The 18,533-nt window shown below is 34.0% G+C and overlaps 1 protein-coding gene across 1 annotated transcript; it reads left to right on the top strand.

Annotated features, from left to right (window-relative positions):
- The first annotated feature begins 1,086 nt into the window (after window positions 1-1,086).
- LOC100813406 (transcription factor MYB1) lies at window positions 1,087-12,328 on the top strand. Its single transcript, XM_003520895.5, has 2 exons — window positions 1,087-1,546; window positions 11,168-12,328. Exons 1-2 carry the CDS (start codon window positions 1,273-1,275, stop codon window positions 11,950-11,952), a joined length of 1,059 nt encoding a protein of 352 aa, XP_003520943.1. The 5' UTR covers window positions 1,087-1,272; the 3' UTR covers window positions 11,953-12,328.
- The last annotated feature ends 6,205 nt before the right edge of the window (window positions 12,329-18,533 follow it).

The following is an 18,533-nucleotide window of genomic DNA, read 5'->3' as shown; positions in this document are numbered from 1 at the left end:
CACCGTGTTCCTTCTAACCTAGGTTCTGCCACCAGAGGCTTCAATTTATTTAATTGCATCAAAAAAATATATGGTTGTGGATCGTGGTAGTGGTAGGCATCAGAAATGGATGATTACCATGAACAATGGCCTGTCATGTGTTGCTGATGTGTGGATTCATTATTTAGATGAGTGTCATTTGAAGGCTGGAGATGAGGTCATCTTTTTCTACAACATTGACCAACATCTATGGGAGGTCCTTTATAGGAAGCAGGTTACATGGGATGACACAAAGGATGAAGCTGACTCCCCTTGAAGAAATATTTAATTACTTATCTTTGTTTTATTTTGATATATTATGTCTTTAATTTAATTACCCTCGGGTAATGAACAATTTTTTTTTTTACTTTTGTTTTTGTTTAGACATTCCTATCAACAGTACAAATATTATTATGTTTTATTCTATGTTTGTGGGTTTGATTTTTCTATGCTATATTTATTATTTAGTTAGATTCAATTTTGGTTGTTTCCAAATAATATTACTTGGGCTTTCGAAAAAAACCTGCACTTTAGTGAAGGTGGTTGTTCACCTTTGCAGAACCAAGGGACAATGAAATGTAGATCTTCAAATGCTTCAAGTACATGTAAGTTATTTTTCTTTGTCTACTTTATGATTCATTTTTATTTACTTATTGTATACATTTATTGTTGCATACCATTGAAGTTGTCGAGACCTATTGTTTGGGATCAAAGACCCTGATTCAAGATGGAACCTTATATTTTATGTGTTTGACATTGTTCTTTGAATTATAATTGCATTAACCGTCTTTTCACATAATGTTACATCTTTTTACATTAGCAGCCTTTCCGGTCTATATTATGTGTTTGAATATTTAAATTAATTTTTTGTACATTTTTTAAAAGATTATTAATATTTAACAATTAACAAATCTCAAATATGAGAATAAACATGTTGATAATATTCAAATAGGAGTATGAGCCCGGACGTTCCCACACGCAAAACTCTAGTTAATTTAAAACTTACCCCAAATGAAAAAAAAATCCCTTTCCACTTTTCCAGTCAAAAAGGTTAGGACACTATCTGAGTTTTGTTACTGAAATAATCCTTAGATTGAAGGGTATAATTGTAGTTGAACAGTTGAAACATGGACATTCATCTTCCTTCGCTGTGAGCACGCTTGTGTTGAAAAAGTGCCGAAACATTTGCGCTAACTATTCTATTGTCTTGTTCTTTTCCACTTTCCACTCTTCACTTCTTAACTAACCTCACAGATGGAACCGGAAGAAACCGCCGCCGCCGCCGCCGACGGAAGCGGCGACGAGGGGCTGCTCGGGCTAGACAGCGGCAGCGGCGGCGGTGGAAGGGACAGAGTGAAGGGTCCATGGTCGCCGGAAGAGGACGTCATTCTGAGCCGTCTGGTGAGCAAGTTCGGCGCGAGAAATTGGAGCCTCATCGCGCGCGGGATCAGCGGAAGATCCGGCAAGTCGTGCCGGCTCCGGTGGTGCAACCAGCTCGATCCCGCAGTCAAGCGCAAACCCTTCACCGGTACGTAATTGGTTTGAATTTGAATTTGAATTTGAATTTGGTTTTGTTTCGGTATGGTTTAATTTGATTTTTTTCGAAAATTGACCTTCCGAGTGTAGAGATGGAAATGCAATAACGGAAATGGTTTGAATTTTACTTATAATGTTTCATGTATTAAGATCTTTTGTTTTTAAAGTTTGATGGTTTTGTGGTTCATTTTTTGAATTTGCTATGTGCATTACTGTTCCTTAATGGATAAGTCACATTTTTGCTTTGCTGTTTATGAATTATTATCATGTTGTTACCCAGGGTGATGGTGTTATTGAGATGGTGGTTGGTAGTTATCATTGGCTACAGGGTATGACTGATACCTGTGATTGTTATTTGTGTAGAGAACTCTTTGTGTCTTGTACTTAAAATGGTTATGGCGGTGTACGCTACTGTGTGTTTGGATTGGTCTTGCTCACAGGCTATGTTAGTTTTTGTCGTTTTACAAGAGGACTCACGTGGATTAGGACTTATGAGAGACTGATCTTATTATGGATAGGTTTAGTCTGACATTTGGAAAATTATGAACTTGATGTCCTGGATCGTCGTAAATTGAGTTCCAAGTGAATTTCATACTTAGTATGGGTATTCGCTATACTATAACAGTGTCTTGTCATGCACTGAGTTGGTTTTGTGTCTGGTTCGTTTTTGTTATTTTTGATTTTGAACATAGGAATTCCATTTATAATAATGGTTAAATAAAGTGTCTTTTGATCCTGAGTGCTGTTTTTGTTTTTGTCTTGTTCCAACTTAAAATTTTCAGATTTTTTGGTCAATCCAAGGTTTTAAATTGTGATTGCAGTTGTGGTTTCATCACAATCCTCGACATTGTGGAAAAATGTGGCTAATGCGGTCATGGTGAGTAAAAAAACCTTGACATTGCAGCCACAATTGCAGTTGCAGACAGTTAATCCCTATTTTCTTATTTCTTGTCAAACCATTTTCTTTTTAAAGTCTAATTCTTAGAATGTAATGTGAGATAATTTGACGAATTCACTGCATGTATATAATGTATAGCGAGCTAGCTAAAATGACATCCCATCAAGTTAAATGAATAAATTCATGTCTAAAAGCTTTAGCTCAGGCCTCAGGAAGTACCGAATTTCTTTGGAGACTATTGGTTAAAGGTGATAAAGTTTATAGATTTAAGAAAAGGAACACTTCTGTTAATGCTTTGCTGATTCACAAATGGAGAGCAAAGGAGTGAACCATTCTTCCAAGGTTCCCCTTATACAACTCAGATGCTGATTGATTTTCCAGAACTAACAAATATGAATGTTTCCACTTCTACCTAAGCCAAGACTATAATCTTATCAACTTTAGCATCCCAACCAATTCTATAACTACACTAACTACCTATTCTCTGGGCCTTATCAATATCATCTGCTCAACGTTCAACCTTATCGGCTTGTCCACAATTTCCAGATGGTGTTTACACTATATCCTTCCCAGTGTGTTTTGCCTGTGCCACCAGGATTCCAAAATCTTGTATGTACTCGTCAATAAATCCATTTGCTGCAAGGTAGGTAATCTTTCATACAAACTGCACAATTGTCTTCCTGGGAACCTTTGAACCATAGCCACTGTCAAATTTTCCCAGGTCAAATCTGATGTCTTCTTTCTCAATAACACGAACAAATGCCCTGCTGACCCCTCCATGATCATGAATGTGAATTGAAACTTCTCATTTGGCTTCATTTGTTGCACTTTGAAGATTTTCTCAACTTGGGCAATCTGACTCACCCGGTTGCTGCCATGGATGTTGGGCAATTCAATCTTTCTAGCCCAAGATTTTGATTCATCACAGAAGGACTCATAATTGGCTTCTTGTTATGACTCTGTTTTCTCCATATTCAGTCTTCACATGTGTCTTGTGAGTGGGTTGTTCATGGTCTTCTTGCTCCTTGAATCTTTTGCCCTGTTTCTTCATTCACCTATCCACTGATTGTTGAACTTCTTCAGTACCAACTATAATTAGCCGAATTAGAGGCCAGAGAAAGTAATTGTGCCCTGTGACCATCAGTTCTCTTTGTTTAAGAACTCCCCCTTGTTCTTCAGAGCTTTCATCCCGTGTTCCATGTCAACCCATAAGGGATCTAGTATTTGGGTTAAAATTGTTAGAGACACAACATAAAACTTCTTAGGCTTTAGAAAGAGTGCTGAGCATTAGAGAAGAGAGAAATAACATTTCTGTAATGGTTAATTGAATAACGGACCAAAGGACATAATCCTTCTTCCAAAGATTTCCCTTCAAGGCTATCCTTTTACGACTAAGCTACTGCCCAGCTTCCCAAAACTAACAAATCTGATTTCTGCCCTGCTCCTACTATTTAGGCCAAGTCTCTATTTTTAACTATTTCAACTGGCCAACTAACTTTATTACATTAACAAAATATTCTGTAGCCCTCATCGCTTCTTGATCCGGGGTTCAAAACCCACTGAGGCCAATTTGCTTCGTATTTAGCCTATGTTGTCCTTGCTGACACTAGATCATGGACCTCACTTTTAAAAAAGAGAGAAAAAAGAACAAATGCTAATTCAAAATAAATTATTCTCCAAAATTGACATAAAATGGGCAACTCAGGGCACGAGGCTCTCACCTGGTGGGGTTTGGGGACTTTGAAATCAAGGAGACTATTTCCCAGATTTGAACTCATAACCTCTAGAGGTCACAAAGTGGCGACCTTACCATTTCGTCAAGGCTCACCCTCAAAATGATATAATGATAAATAACTTTTGAACCAAATACACTGGATGATAATCCCCGATTTTGTAAAGATACTATAACATGTGGGAAGCAGGAGGGAAATTTGGCGTGAGTCTGTTACAAAGGAAGGACACATGGCTGATGATCCGCATGTGGGGGTCAGAAAAAGCACACGCGTTAGGAGGGAGAATATAAGGCTGCATGAATACTCACTTTGAGGCATGTTGAAGGTGAAAATTCTTCCTGATTGCTTCTCTGATCCTTCTGATATATTCCTTCTTCTCTGTACTCCTTTATAAACCTTTTCAGCTCTTCTTTAATCTTCAGGTGTTACTCTGAACTGGTGCTGGTCTCATTGCAGAACGCTGACCTTGCATTATTGATTCTGTCTCGTTCCTTTTGCTGTTGTCGTTATTTCGGTTTCGTTGTGAACACTGTTCCTTTGTTTGTTATAAACACTATTTTCTTCTATCAATACAAATTATACGTTTCATTGGTGCTTTCATTGTCATCATGGCCGAGCATAATGAACGTACCAGGCTTCAACAACTTCAGTCCTAAGTTTCCGCCCTCACATCTTGGATGGAAGAACAACGTTCTTGTGATCAAAGTTTTCACGATCGTTTTGATCAATTCCAAGCTGACAATCAAGCTCGTATGTATTTGATGCAGAGATCAATTGATCTGTTGATTCAGAACCAAACAACGGCCAATGGTGGTTCGAACTCACAAGGTTGTAATTCCAACACTCCAGTCTTGTCACCGACGCCAATTTCAATAAATTCTGTTGTTAAGGAGATTTTATTGGGTTTTCTGCATTTTGATGGACAAACTCCAGTCATGGAATGGATTTTCAAGGCAAAGAAATTCTTCAACTATCATAATACTCCAGATTAGGATCGTGTTGATATAGCTTCCATTCATTTTGAGAAAGATGTAATTCCATGGTTTCAGATGCTGCAGAGAATGGAGATGGTGAATACCTGGATTGAGCTTCGACGTGCGTTGGAATCTCAGTTTGGTCCTTCGCTTTTTGATTGTTCTATGGCAGAGTTATCCAAACTTCAACAAAAGGGTTTATGTCATTAGCTCATAGATCTGATGGTTTGACTCCTGAGGCCTTACTTAATTGTTTCATTAGTAGATTGAACAAGGACATCCGTAGAGATGTGGTTGCCCAGGCTCCTAATTGTATGAGGAGAAGTATGTTACAATGCCTATTACTCGTTCTACTCCATTTTCACCTAGATACTCAAACTTGTCTTCTTCTAATACTCATAATAATGTCCAAAAAAATCCAGTGAAAAATAGTTTACCCCCATTGCTGCCCACTCCAAATGTACCTCCTATTCAAAATACTTCAGTAAAAAAAAAAACTCCTGCTGAGATGCAATTGAGAAGAGAGAAAGGCCTATGTTATTTCTGTGATGAGAAGTTTTCATTCAACCATAAGTGTCCTAATAGACAGTTTTTGTTGTTACAATCTGAGAATGATGATGCTGAGCTTGAACCTCATGATAGTGAAGACAGATTTGATAGTGTGGCTGATAATGCGGAGGTGATTCTTGAGGATCATCACTTGTCATTGAATGCTTTAAAAGGTGGTGTGGGTGTAGGTACAATTTGATTTATGGCTTATATTGATAAACTTCCAATGAAGGTTTTGGTGGATGGAGACAGTTTAGACAATTTCTTACAGCCAAGAGTGGCTAAATTTCTCAAATTACCTGTGGAACCAGCACCTTTTTTTAAGGTTATGGTGGGAAATGGGAATTATATGGAAGCTGAAGGAATGATTAGCAAGTTAACTATCAAAGCTCAAAATGCCAGGTTTCAATTGCCTGTGTTTTTATTACCAGTATCAGGTGCTGATCTCATCTTAGGAGCTAGTTGGCTGGAAACTATTGGTCCTCACATAACTGATTATGACAAGTTACAATTGAAATTTATGTATGATGGAAAATTTACGACCTTACAAGGAGAGAATGATATAATTCCAGGACAGACTTATTTACATCATATCAGGAGGATGTTGAATACAGATGCTGTTGCTGAGATTTTTACCATGCAATTAATTGAGCCCAATTCTGTACAATTTCCTTTATTGGAGTTGCCCACTGATATGGAACCTAAATTGGCCTTACTTCTGCATTCTTATAGTGCTGTGTTTGGAACTCCTACGTCATTACCTCCTCCATGAGCTCATGATCATTCCATTCCCTTAGTGGATGGTTATCAACCTGTTAAGGTCAAACCTTACAGGTATCCTCACAGCCAGAAGGAGGAAATAGAGAAATTGGTGAATGGTATGCTTGAAGAAGGAATTATTCAGCCAAGTAAAAGTCCTTTTTCCTCTCCAATTATTTTGGTAAAAAAAAAGATGGATCTTGGAGAGTATGCACAGATTATAGAGCACTTAATGCCATAACTATCAAGGACACCTTTCCAATTCCAACTGTTGATGAATTAATTGATGAACTTTATGGGGCAGTCTTCTTTTCCAAGCTGGATTTAAGATCCGGTTATCATCAGATTCTTCTTAATTCTGAATATAAACACAAAACCGCTTTTAGAACACATCATGAGCAGTATGAATGGCTAGTTATCTCATTTGGTTTGACCAATGCCCCAGCCACTTTTCAGAGTTTGATGAATGACATTTTCAAAGGTGCTTTAAGAAGATTTGTTTTGGTATTCTTTGATGATATTCATATATTCAGTCCTTCATGGAAGGATCATTTGTCTCATTTGGAATTTGTGTTGAGCATTTTGAAGCAGCATCAGTTATTTGCTAGATTCTCTAAATGTACTTTTGGAGTTAGAGAAATTGATTATTTGGGACACACCTTATCAGGAGCTGGTGTAGCAATGGAGACAACGAAATTACAAGCTGTTTTGGATTGGCCATTACCAAATTCTCTTAAGCAATTAAGGGGATTTTTGGGCTTGACAGGATATTATAGAAGATTTGTGAAAGGTTATGCTACAATAGCAGCATCCTTAACAACTGATCTTTTAAAGAAGGACTCATTTAAGTGGTCTGCAAGTGCAAGTGCCACTACTGCCCTTAATAAGTTGAAGGAAGTTATGACTTCAGCTCCAGTCTTAGCCATTCCTAACTTCAAGGAACCTTTTGTACTAGAGACTGATGCTTCAGCTACTGGAATTGGGGCTGTATTAAGTCAGAGTGAACATCCAATTGCTTATTTTTCCAAAAAGCTATAATCTAGAATGCTAAAACAATCTGCTTACATTAGAGAGTTTCATGCCATTACGGAAGCTTTGGCTAAGTTCAGACACTACCTATTGGGCCATAAATTCATTATCTGTACTGATCAGAAAAGCTTGAAGGAATTATTAGAGCAAAGGTTGCATACTCCTGATCAACAGCAGTGGTTACCCAAATTTTTGGGATATGATTTTGTTATTCAATACAAGCTAGGTAGGGAGAATATTCCTGCTGATGCATTGTCCAGAAGTTTTTCTATGGCGTGGTCTGAAGCAGTTGGAGTGTGGATGACTCAAGTAGCAACATTAATTAAGGAGGATGCTATTCTGGCTGCACTTTATAAACAATGTATAGAGGGAACTGTGTCAGGAACTGAATATACAGTTAAGGATGGCTTGTTGTTTTGGAAAGGCAGGATGATGATTCCTTTGAATGAGGCATTGAAACAAAAAATTATGCACGAGTTTCATGCTTCTAAGATTGGAGGTCATGAGGGAATCACCAAATCAGTTTCCAGGATTTGTAAACAATTTTATTGGCCCAAAATGCAGCAAGATATAAGGGATTTTGTGAGAAAGTGTATTATTTGCCAACAAGCCAAGGTAGAACAAGCGTTGCCAGTTGGCTTATTACAACCACTGCCAATTCCTCAAAGAATTTGGGAGGACATTGCTATGGACTTTATTACGCATTTGACATCTTCATATGATGCCTTTATTGTTAATATAGTAAAGATGCATGGCTTTCCTAAGACCATTGTCTCAGATCGAGATCGTGTTTTTATCAGTGCTTTCTGGCAACAGTTATTCAAAGCCCAGGGCACCACATTGGTTATGAGTTCTGCTTATCACCCTTAGTCGGATGGCCAAATGGAGGTGTTGAATAAGACACTAGAGATGTACTTGAGATGCTTTGTGTTTGATCATCCTAAAGCCTGGTTTGAGATGCTTCCTTGGGCTCAATTTTGGTACAACACTTCCTTTCATCACAACATTGGTATGTCTCCCTTCAAGGCTGTTTTTGGTAGGGATCCACCATCTGTTATTCCTTATGAATGTAATTCGAAAGATCCAGTTTCTGTGCAAGATTCTTTGATTACTCGAGATGCTTTGTTACAACAATTGAAATCTAATCTTTTACGAGCCCAAAATTATATGAAGCAAAATGAAGATAAGAAAAGCAGGGATTGTCAATTAGAAACTGGAGATTTGGCTTTGGTTAAAGTACAGCCCTATAGACAGCACTCAGTTGCATTGAGAAAAAATCAAAAATTAGGAATGAAGTATTTTGGTCCATTTGAAGTGGTGGATCGAATTGGCACAGTGGCATATAAGTTGAAATTGCCTGAAATAGCTCGTATACATCCTGTTTTTCACATTTCTGTATTGAAGAAGTTCATTGGTAGCTCAAAGCATCCTTATTTACCATTACCATTAACAGTGGGTGAAAGTGGTCCGATGGTTCAACCCATAGTAGTATTGGATTCAAGGGTGTTATTGAGAGACTCTTCCCAAGTGGAACAGGTGCTGATTCAGTGGGAAATTGCTGGTCCTGAGGAAGCTACATGGGAGGATGTGACTTGGGTTAAGGCAAGTTATCCTCACTTCAACCTTGAGGACAAGGTTGTTTTTAAAGGGGAGGACAATGTAACATGTGGGAAGCAGGAGGGAAATTTGGCATGTGAGTCTATTACAAAGGAAGGACACGTGGCTAATGATCCGTATGTGGGGGTCAAAAAGAGCACACGCGTTAGGAGGGAGAATATAAGGCTGCGTGAATACTCACTTTGAGGCATGTTGAAGGTGAAAATTCTTCCTGATTGCTTCTCTGATCCCTCTGATATTTTCCTTCTTCTTTGTACTCCTTTATGAACCTTTTCAGCTCTTCTTTAATCTTCAGGTATTACTCTGAACTGGTGCTGGTCTCGTTGCAGAACGCTGACCTTGCGTTATTGATTCCGTCTCGTTCCTTTTGTTGATACGTAGTCGTTATTTCGGTTTCGTTGTGAACACCATTCCTTTGTTTGTTATAAACACTATTTTCTTCCATCAATACAAATTATACGTTTCAGATACCCAACGTATATTGGCTTCCATTCATTATATACTTTAGGATGAGATTGTGTAATATTATAAAGGACAAAACTTTGGTACAGTAACTGATAGTACTTTTCTCCAGTAAAATTATTACACTGGTTACCAAGATGTCAATTTTAGTTGCTGAGATGAAATTGATGGCTGCACTGAAGGTGGACACTTGACATCGCTTATTGAAATGAAATATGACCCTTGCTAATTTGATTGAAGAACAGTATGACCAATACCTTAGTACTATATCTTAGCTTTGACCCATTGTTAATTTAATTTATGGTTAGTTAATTAGATATTTCAATTGTGTCATCGCAAGTAATACTCCGACTATAATACTCCGCAACTAATTAGATATTTCAATTGTGTCATCGCAAGTACTATATCTTAGCTTTGACCCTTGCTTTTTGGAAGCACCGACTATAATATATTCACATCGCTGATTGTTTTATACTTACATCATTTGTTGGGTTGCCTTTAATCAACTTGTGTCTATATTTGTGTACACTGATCTTAGGTCTGACTGTTGACTTAAGGGATGATGATCTGCATTCTTGTAGTCATGTGTTTTCTGTATAGAAAGGACATTCATGAATAGAATACAGCTATCATGATCATAAAAGTGTGGTGAATTTAAAGTATAGAACATACTTATGCTTATGCTCACAGTTACACCTAAAAATAGCATACACAATTTTAGATTATAAAACTGAGGTTGACAGGTGGTGAAAGAGCAACTGATCTTATGTATCTTTCATTTTTGGAGGTAAAAACCTATTAGATAATGAAAAAGCTCAATGCTTGGGATAGGTTATATCATGTAAATAACTTTTAGTAATGGTTTGCAATGATAATCAAGAATGTGGTATTATGCATACATCTCATTTCATTTGTCAAACTGTCTCTGCTTTTGTTTGTTGACTATTAAAATTTAGTCCTCTTTTTTGTGCTAATTTTATATCTATCTATGCATGATATTAAAAGTTTAATTACAGTTTCCTGCAACAATTATATTATAATAAATTCAGGATCTAAAATGAGAATCCGCAGACCAAAATGGCCTTTGGGAAAGAATGAGATTACAGAATTCTTTGTTAATTTTTTTTTCTTTTTCTAAAAACTCAAGTACCTCACTTTCAATACTAATCACCAGCTGTAGTAGCAACAACAACAACAATCATCATTGTCATCATAATAAGAATATTGTGAAGAGAGTGTTTTTTTTGGAACATTTCTGTTCCCTTGTGATAAATCTCCTTACTCTCACAGATGACTTTTCTGCAACCTGCAGTAACGAATAAGCCACAATTTTTTTTGTTTTGTGCAAATTTCCTTACCTGGAACAAATTATAACTGTCTACATTATCTTATGACACAGGTCATAATAAATCCTATGTACAGGAAACATGCATTCCATTGAAATATGTTGGTAATCTACATTACAGCATGCATTATATGTTACATTAGAATTATATGATATATTTACTTAGAAAGTTTTGGATTTCATCTATTAAATCTTATCATGTTACTTTCCTAAAGATATAGGCTTAACAAAATACAACTCTTTTCAGATGAGGAGGACCAGATGATAGTTGCTGCTCATGCAATCCATGGGAACAAATGGGCAGCCATTGCCAGGCTTCTACCAGGAAGAACAGATAATGCGATTAAGAACCACTGGAATTCCACTCTGAGGCGTCGGGGAGTTGGACATGATACGATTAAATTAGAATCTGGCAGCTTCATGGAAGATGTTAGCTTGGAGAAAGCAAAAGCATCATCAGAAGACACTCTATCATGTGGGGATGTTTCTTTGAAATCCTCAGAAGGGAGAGATGTCAGTTCTATGGAGATCATGGATGATAAATCTGATGGCAAAGCACAAACTGAGGGTCAATTACACCATGAAGTCAAGGACCCACCTACCCTTTTTCGGCCAGTAGCACGCGTGAGTGCTTTTAATGTATACCACTCATTTGATGGTACGCAGCCTTCAACATCAATTCCAAGATCTGTTTCAATGCAAGGACCCGTTTTACAATCATCAAAACCAGATATGGAATTTTATAGAGCGCTTGAAGGAATTTTTGGTGATCAGTCAGTGCCTCACCAGTGTGGCCATGGCTGCTGTGCTGCTCCAAATGGTAGAAAGTCCGAAAGCTCTTTGTTGGGACCAGAATTCATTGAATTTTCGGAACCTCCATCTTTCCCAAATTTTGAGTTGGCTGCAATAGCTACAGACATTAGTAACCTTGCTTGGCTTAAAAGTGGGTTGGAGAGTAGTAGTGTCAAAATAATGGGCAACACCTCTGGCAGGGTAGTATCTAATGGATCTCAAGTACATATTGGCCATTAAAGTGCCAAATAGATCATCATTCCTATTCTGAGTGAGGACTGGATAATGGGTATGATAAAGGCTTTAGTAATGACAATCTATTTTCCTTCCAAATGTAATTAGGCAATCAAAGTTATGTGAATCACTGCTATAATGTAAATGGATTCACTAGGTAAAAGGAGGTTCATAAGTTCAAGGAACAATTATTTTGTTTTTTGGGGTGTTGACTGATTAGGACTTGATTTGGGACCCTGTAATTGCTAAAATGTTCGTCGTAAAATAGGCCAATAGGGTAAAATTACTTGCATATCAGTCAGTTCGAGTTGCTGCTGTGATGCTGTTCACTTTCTAAGAGTAAAACTCATTTATGTTAAAAGGCAATTGCAGCTTAGAGAAATCAGAAGAGTTATTGTTTTCTGTTGTGAATGGCCTAGGCTTTACTAATGTTGCTCAAATATTGGTCACGCATGATTTTAAGTTCCAACTATCTCGTGCAATGCTTACTACCATCTACCATGCTATTATCATTGTTAACTACTCGCCCTGGTCTTAAATACAAGAAAAAACACATTATTTTGTCTCAAATATAAGCTAAATTTATTTTATTTAATGCTATTATTTTTAAAATATCTTTCATTTAATTGATATGTTAGTTGCAATGATTCTTTTGTATTCTTAATATTAAGTTCCAATGAAGAGTAAGTTAGAAAAAATACTTTTTAATTGAAATTAATGCAATTGAATGTGATTAACTAACTTTTTTAGTGTATCATAATTTTTTTCTTCTTCTTATATTTGAGACCAGAGGGACTACATGTAATACTTGTATTATACATGTCACCTAATTCACATGATTGATCAATACGAACATTGGTCTTACATTTTAGATGTTTTTGTTCCTCCAATTGTGGTAAACTATATTTACATGAAAGTTAGTGCTGATAATAATGGGGTATTGACTAATAACTACTCCCTTTGCTTATTATAATGTAAAAATTAAAAGTGTAGTTTGATCCTTTTATATGGTTTAATTTAAAATGTTTTAGGCATTAATAATTTTTTCATTAAAATACTTTTAAGAAAAATCAATTCTAGAATAACATGCCAGTGAGAGAAACAAAATTCATTAATATTTATAGTTTTGTTCATCGGGATAGTTTTGGAAGAAAAAATATACTAATTTAAGATAAATTCAATGCTTGTATAAACAAATAATATAAGAAGGGGGGTTGAATTGTGTTTTTAGAAATTTAAAAACTTTTCTTAGACTAATAGCATGTGTTATTGTCTTATGTAAATAGACCAAAATCACTTAGATATCTAACTATGTTAGACGATGATAAAAACAATTTTCTTTGTAAAACAAAACAATATATAAAATCTAAAAACAAATTCAAATCTCTTGTCAGTTAAAGCAAAAGAGAGAAGAACATAAAGAATTATACTAGTTCATCTCGAATTTGAGACTACATCAAGTTCTTAGCAACCACTAAGGTTTCACTAACTTATCAAAGTTACAAGTGTTCATTATCACTTCTGACTCTTACACTTGCAAGCTCTATCCCAAGCCTGACTTAAGCCCAATATTCTTTGTTCTACAAGTCATTGTTGGCTCTAAACAAATCAACAAGATTTAATTGAAGATTGCACACTGACTAAAATGCGATCGTCTTACAGACAAATATATCATACGACATTTTTAGTATTTTCTCTCATGGTATGCAAAGTGTTTTAAGAGCTTAGTATCTTTACAAGAAAGAATGAAAGAATAAGATTGCGCAAATGATTTGTGGCGTGTTTCTTCAAAGCTTTTCCTATATATAACATTCATCTCCAAGTATCTGTTGTCTCACAACGGTTGAATTCTTCCATCTATTCTTCGTTTGAAGCCTTGACTCCATTGAAGCATTTAATGCTTGCATTAAATGTACATCTCTTCTTAATGCAAAGTCTATGATGATAGGTTAGTGTGTCTTGTACTTCAGTAGAAAAATCACTTCTTTCATCATAGAAGGTCTGCAACAACAAAGTAGATCAACGTATTCCAAAATGGGAACTTCATTTATTTTTCAGAAGACTTTGATAGATCATCAGAGAATATTTTTTGCTTGAAAGAATCTACACATAGTATTAATGAAGGTCTTAAATGTTATACCAGATCGTCTTATGGGTATATCGTCTGAAATGTCAGGCACCCAAATACAAATCATGATCTAATAGCATATAAGATACAACTTTTATCATTTGTATTTATTTGCATCTAATTAAATTAGGAATCCTTATTCATCTTTAAAATATAAAAGTGTTTTGAATGAACAATGCTCTCAACTAAATTAATAATTTTTTTAATTTTAATAAATTAGTTAATTGGACCTTATAATAAGGATTAGATGAAATATTTTTCTTGCTTAAAAACCACTTTGCAAGATGATGTAATATAAAACTTAAAATAAATATTTTTATATGTCTTGTTACTTTTAAAAATTTAATTTAAATGCATTGTTATCAAAATATATTAGTATTTTAGATTTATGATAAATAATGTATAGATTAAATTAATCTGCAAGGTTTTTAATTATATGAGTTTTTAATTAGATTCATAAATTATTTTTTAATTAGATTCTTAAATTTGTATTTATTTTTTAATTAGATTCTTGGGAGGATTTAATTAAACCTTGTCATAGTTCAAGAATGTAATTAAAAATTGTGAAGTTTAAGAACGTAATTAAAAAGGTTTAGAGATGTATTTAAAAATTGTCATAGTTGAAGAACGTAATTGAAAATTGTTAAGTTTTTGTACTTCAATATTTTCACCTTGTTGGCCAGTATTCTTACATATGCAGCTTTGTAAGTTTTAAATTCAGTATTTCTCAATCCGCAAAAATTTGAACTAAAGACATTCAAATAGATAAGAGATTAAAAAAATCTATAAAAAAGTAAAAAAAAATGCTTATTTTTTTTGCTAAAAAGTAAAAATGCTATTGTCGAAGAAAAATAACTAAAAATATTCTTGTTGAAGAATGACAGCTAAAAATCCTCTGGTTTTCTAGTTATTTTAATCATATGTACATATTTTTTTACCTTTGCAATGCACAACATAAATATTTGTTTTATATAACTAAAATTTATAATAAATAAATACTTTTAAATATATAAACTACATTATAATTAAATTTGTACTAAATAATACTTTTAAGCATATCAATTATATTTTAAATTTGTGATAAATAATTTATAATATGATACGATATTATTTTTAACTATTGAGAATTATTTTTTTAAAAATTTGATTTAGAAATAAAGATTAAAAAATAGATTTAAAAAATAAGAAAACCTTTTAAAAAACTCTTAAAAACACTCTTATTTAATTATAGGTGACATTTATAAGAAAGAAGTTGTAATGTATAACTTTATCTTTCTCCCTTTTTTTATATGATTTTTCTTCAATTTTATTTCCAGGTGCAAGATTCAAGGATTTTTTTTTCATCATAATTAAGATCTTTAATTTATGGATAGGACTCCGATATATACTTTATAAGTTTTGATCTTTGGATTCATTATAAAATTAAAAATTGTCCTTTGCTTTAATTGTGTATCTATAATCTTGTCAAACCATTCTGAAGATAAAAGCACAGAAAACAGAAGACAGAAGAAAAGACAGTGTTGTCAATAACATGAAATCTTTGATCTAATTTAGTTTCCGTTTACCATCGGTCTTTGTTCTCTTAGACAGGTTTGAGTGGTCAATTTTGGATCCAAAGTAACCTTTCACTTTATCCAATCCCAAATTCCACTAATTTCGAGGGAAAAGATGTGGAACAAATCAACCAAATTGTCCAACAGATCATGGGAAGTGGTTTAGAATCGCTTTCGCATGTTAAAGGTAGAACCAATACTTGGTCAAATTGAAGAACCATATGTCACGTACCCAGTTTCTTTTTTGAAAAAAAAAAAAACACATGTTACCATTAAAGTGTATGTAGGGTCGGTGTAACAATAAGTAAGAACTATTTGAAAAAAATTATTATTTCAAATAAAAATTATACATTAAACTTTTTTTTTGAAAGAATATATTAAATCTTTTTTGAAAGGATACATTATTTTTTTTTCTTTTTAATATATGGTCTTTTTGCTAATTATATGATTTTTTTTGTTAACATATAAGATATTTTTGTTTTATAAAAGTTAAAGATCAAATAATTATTTTAGGCTTAAAACTCAAATTTCATTTATGAGAAGAAAGATGATTAATAATAATAACATTATCTATTAAAGATTGTGTATTTATTATAAATTTTTTGATATTATATTTAATTTTTATGGATAAAAAATATATTATTTATTAACGATTGTGGTGAGATGCTATAGGATGATACTGTAAGGTGCACCTGAATTATGGATAGGAAAAGCTGAATTAGTAGAAGGGCTTAATTCTTAATATATGGTATTCCTGACAGAAATATGCAGACGATCATCATTGTGTTGCTCAGCATTAGTTCCTAACATCTTGTACTGTTTTTTCACTTTCTTGTATTGCATTTTCTGTCTCTCATATTCACCTTCATTTTATGTGTTCCGCAACGAGAGATTGAGAAATTTCTATTCCAATTTTATCTCACTTCGCTAATTAACCACGGACACTTACTACATAATTATTTTTTATCATTCACTTACTACATAATTTAATAATGTTTTCGGTTCATTAAGAGAAATAAATACTCATTAATTTGAAATTTGATAAAAAAAAATATTTCTGTGAGAGATCAAATTCAGGTAGTATTTACAATTTAACTTTAATTTTAACATATTAATATTTTATATCAATAGTTTGGTTTAATATTTTTAAGTTGATAAGTAAAGAAGAAGTTATATAAACCTAATTGTTCACATTCAATAAAAGAAAACTTCATGTCGAGCTCGAGTTTGAAAAAATTATATTTATGTCGGTTCGATGTTTTTATTTACTTACATAACTTTTCAAGAAATTTTTTCATTGATAATATAAAATAAAATTGTATTGTCATTCAATTACAAATTATCAATATATGATAATTTTATTAAATTTTATAATAATTATCTTAAAATTCATATTAATTATAATTTTTATTTATTAATATTGTAAAATGTTTTATACATATGAACTCTATTCTTTTCAATAAAACTTTTACATATACCTCTTTTCGTTGTTGATATGAGAAATGGATTTTGTGACTTTCGTCTTAGATTTGGCCTATATCGTGTAAGGTCTTATGTGTTTGTTTTCCTTTATGAGTGTTGTGTTGTTGCCTTCGAAAACATTGTTCTTAGTGACAATGATATATCGAGTACTTTACATAATCCACTATATTCCAATTACTCGAACACAACACGTAGCTTCAATAGTCTTTTTTTGTAGTACATTTAAATATATTGGTATGGACATGTTAACAACCATAAGTGTCATATTCAGATCAAATAGCGAAAACAAAAAAGAAAATAAATTTCAAAGGTACCTACCTCCTACCATTGCTATCAGCATTCTTTACCCTTCACAATTTTAGCTTTCTAGACATTCACTCGCTTAAACTCGATGGTGTATTTTTTCCGAAGAGAGGAGTAGGCTTGGTGATCAAAACTGAGAGCACCCGATTCTATTTATAGAGCTCTGTCCATCACAAAGTTCAACCTCTGTGGATCAAAACATGGGTATGGATAATAAGATCTTGGGTTGTTGCTTAATGTTGCTCAACGTGCGTTGAATGTGGACAGAAAATGAACCATAATTGAAAATGATTCTTCCCAAAATAGCAATAGAAATTCATTCAAAACAGAGCAAGTTTGTTCCACTAAATAAGGAAATCCAACATTCTCCCACTTGGTCTAATAGGAAACGGAATATATGAGTCATGGTGATAGGTTCTCTAATAGCGAATATTATCTTCCATGTACCACAATATATAAAGTCTCTAAATGCTAGCTCTTAACTTTATGAATAAACCATATACTTATTCCAGATCTAAAATTAATGATATTTCTCAAAATAAATAAATGAATATGTGCTTAAAACCATATGAGAAAACATCAAACTAAATAAGAGTTTCAAAAAATAACAATTGTACTACAATGAAATCACATCATGGAATCAAGTCTCATTCATACTACATGATCCTTAAAATTATTTGGTGGCATGCCTTTAGTCAAAGAATTGGCAATCATCAACTCAGTGCTAATGTGTTCAAAGATCATTTTTTTTAACATGTTTTCTTATGGCTAAGTACTTGATGTCGATGTGCTTATTTCCATTTCCACTTTTGTTGTTCTTAGCCACGAATATCGTAGTAGATTTGTCACAGTACAACTTCAATGGCCTAGAAATAGAGTCCACAACTCTAAGCTCAGACACGAAACTCTTCAACCATACATCATGCGAAGTAGCCTCAAAACTGAAAACAAACTCAGCTTCCATAGTGGAAGTAGCAGTCAAGGTCTACTTGGCACTTCTCCAATATACAACTCCAACAGCTAGCATAAAAATATAACCAAATGTTGATTTTCGTGAATCAACGCAGCCAACATAGTCTGAACCTAAGTAGTCAATCACCTCTAGACAATCAGTTTGTCTG

This window comes from Glycine max, chromosome 3, assembly GCF_000004515.6.
Source record: "Glycine max cultivar Williams 82 chromosome 3, Glycine_max_v4.0, whole genome shotgun sequence".
Classification (NCBI taxonomy): Eukaryota; Viridiplantae; Streptophyta; class Magnoliopsida; order Fabales; family Fabaceae; genus Glycine; species Glycine max.
Note: the sequence above shows the minus strand (reverse complement) of the source record. Positions and strands in the feature narration are given on the sequence as shown.

Excerpts from the sequence above, each read along its gene's own strand:
- LOC100813406 (XM_003520895.5), top strand. The coding sequence starts at position 1,273 with ATGGAACCGGAAGAAACCGCCGCCGCCGCCGCCGACGGAAGCGGCGAC. Across the intron at positions 1,547-11,167 it reads CAAGCGCAAACCCTTCACCG|ATGAGGAGGACCAGATGATA; the intron begins GTACGTAATTGG and ends AACTCTTTTCAG.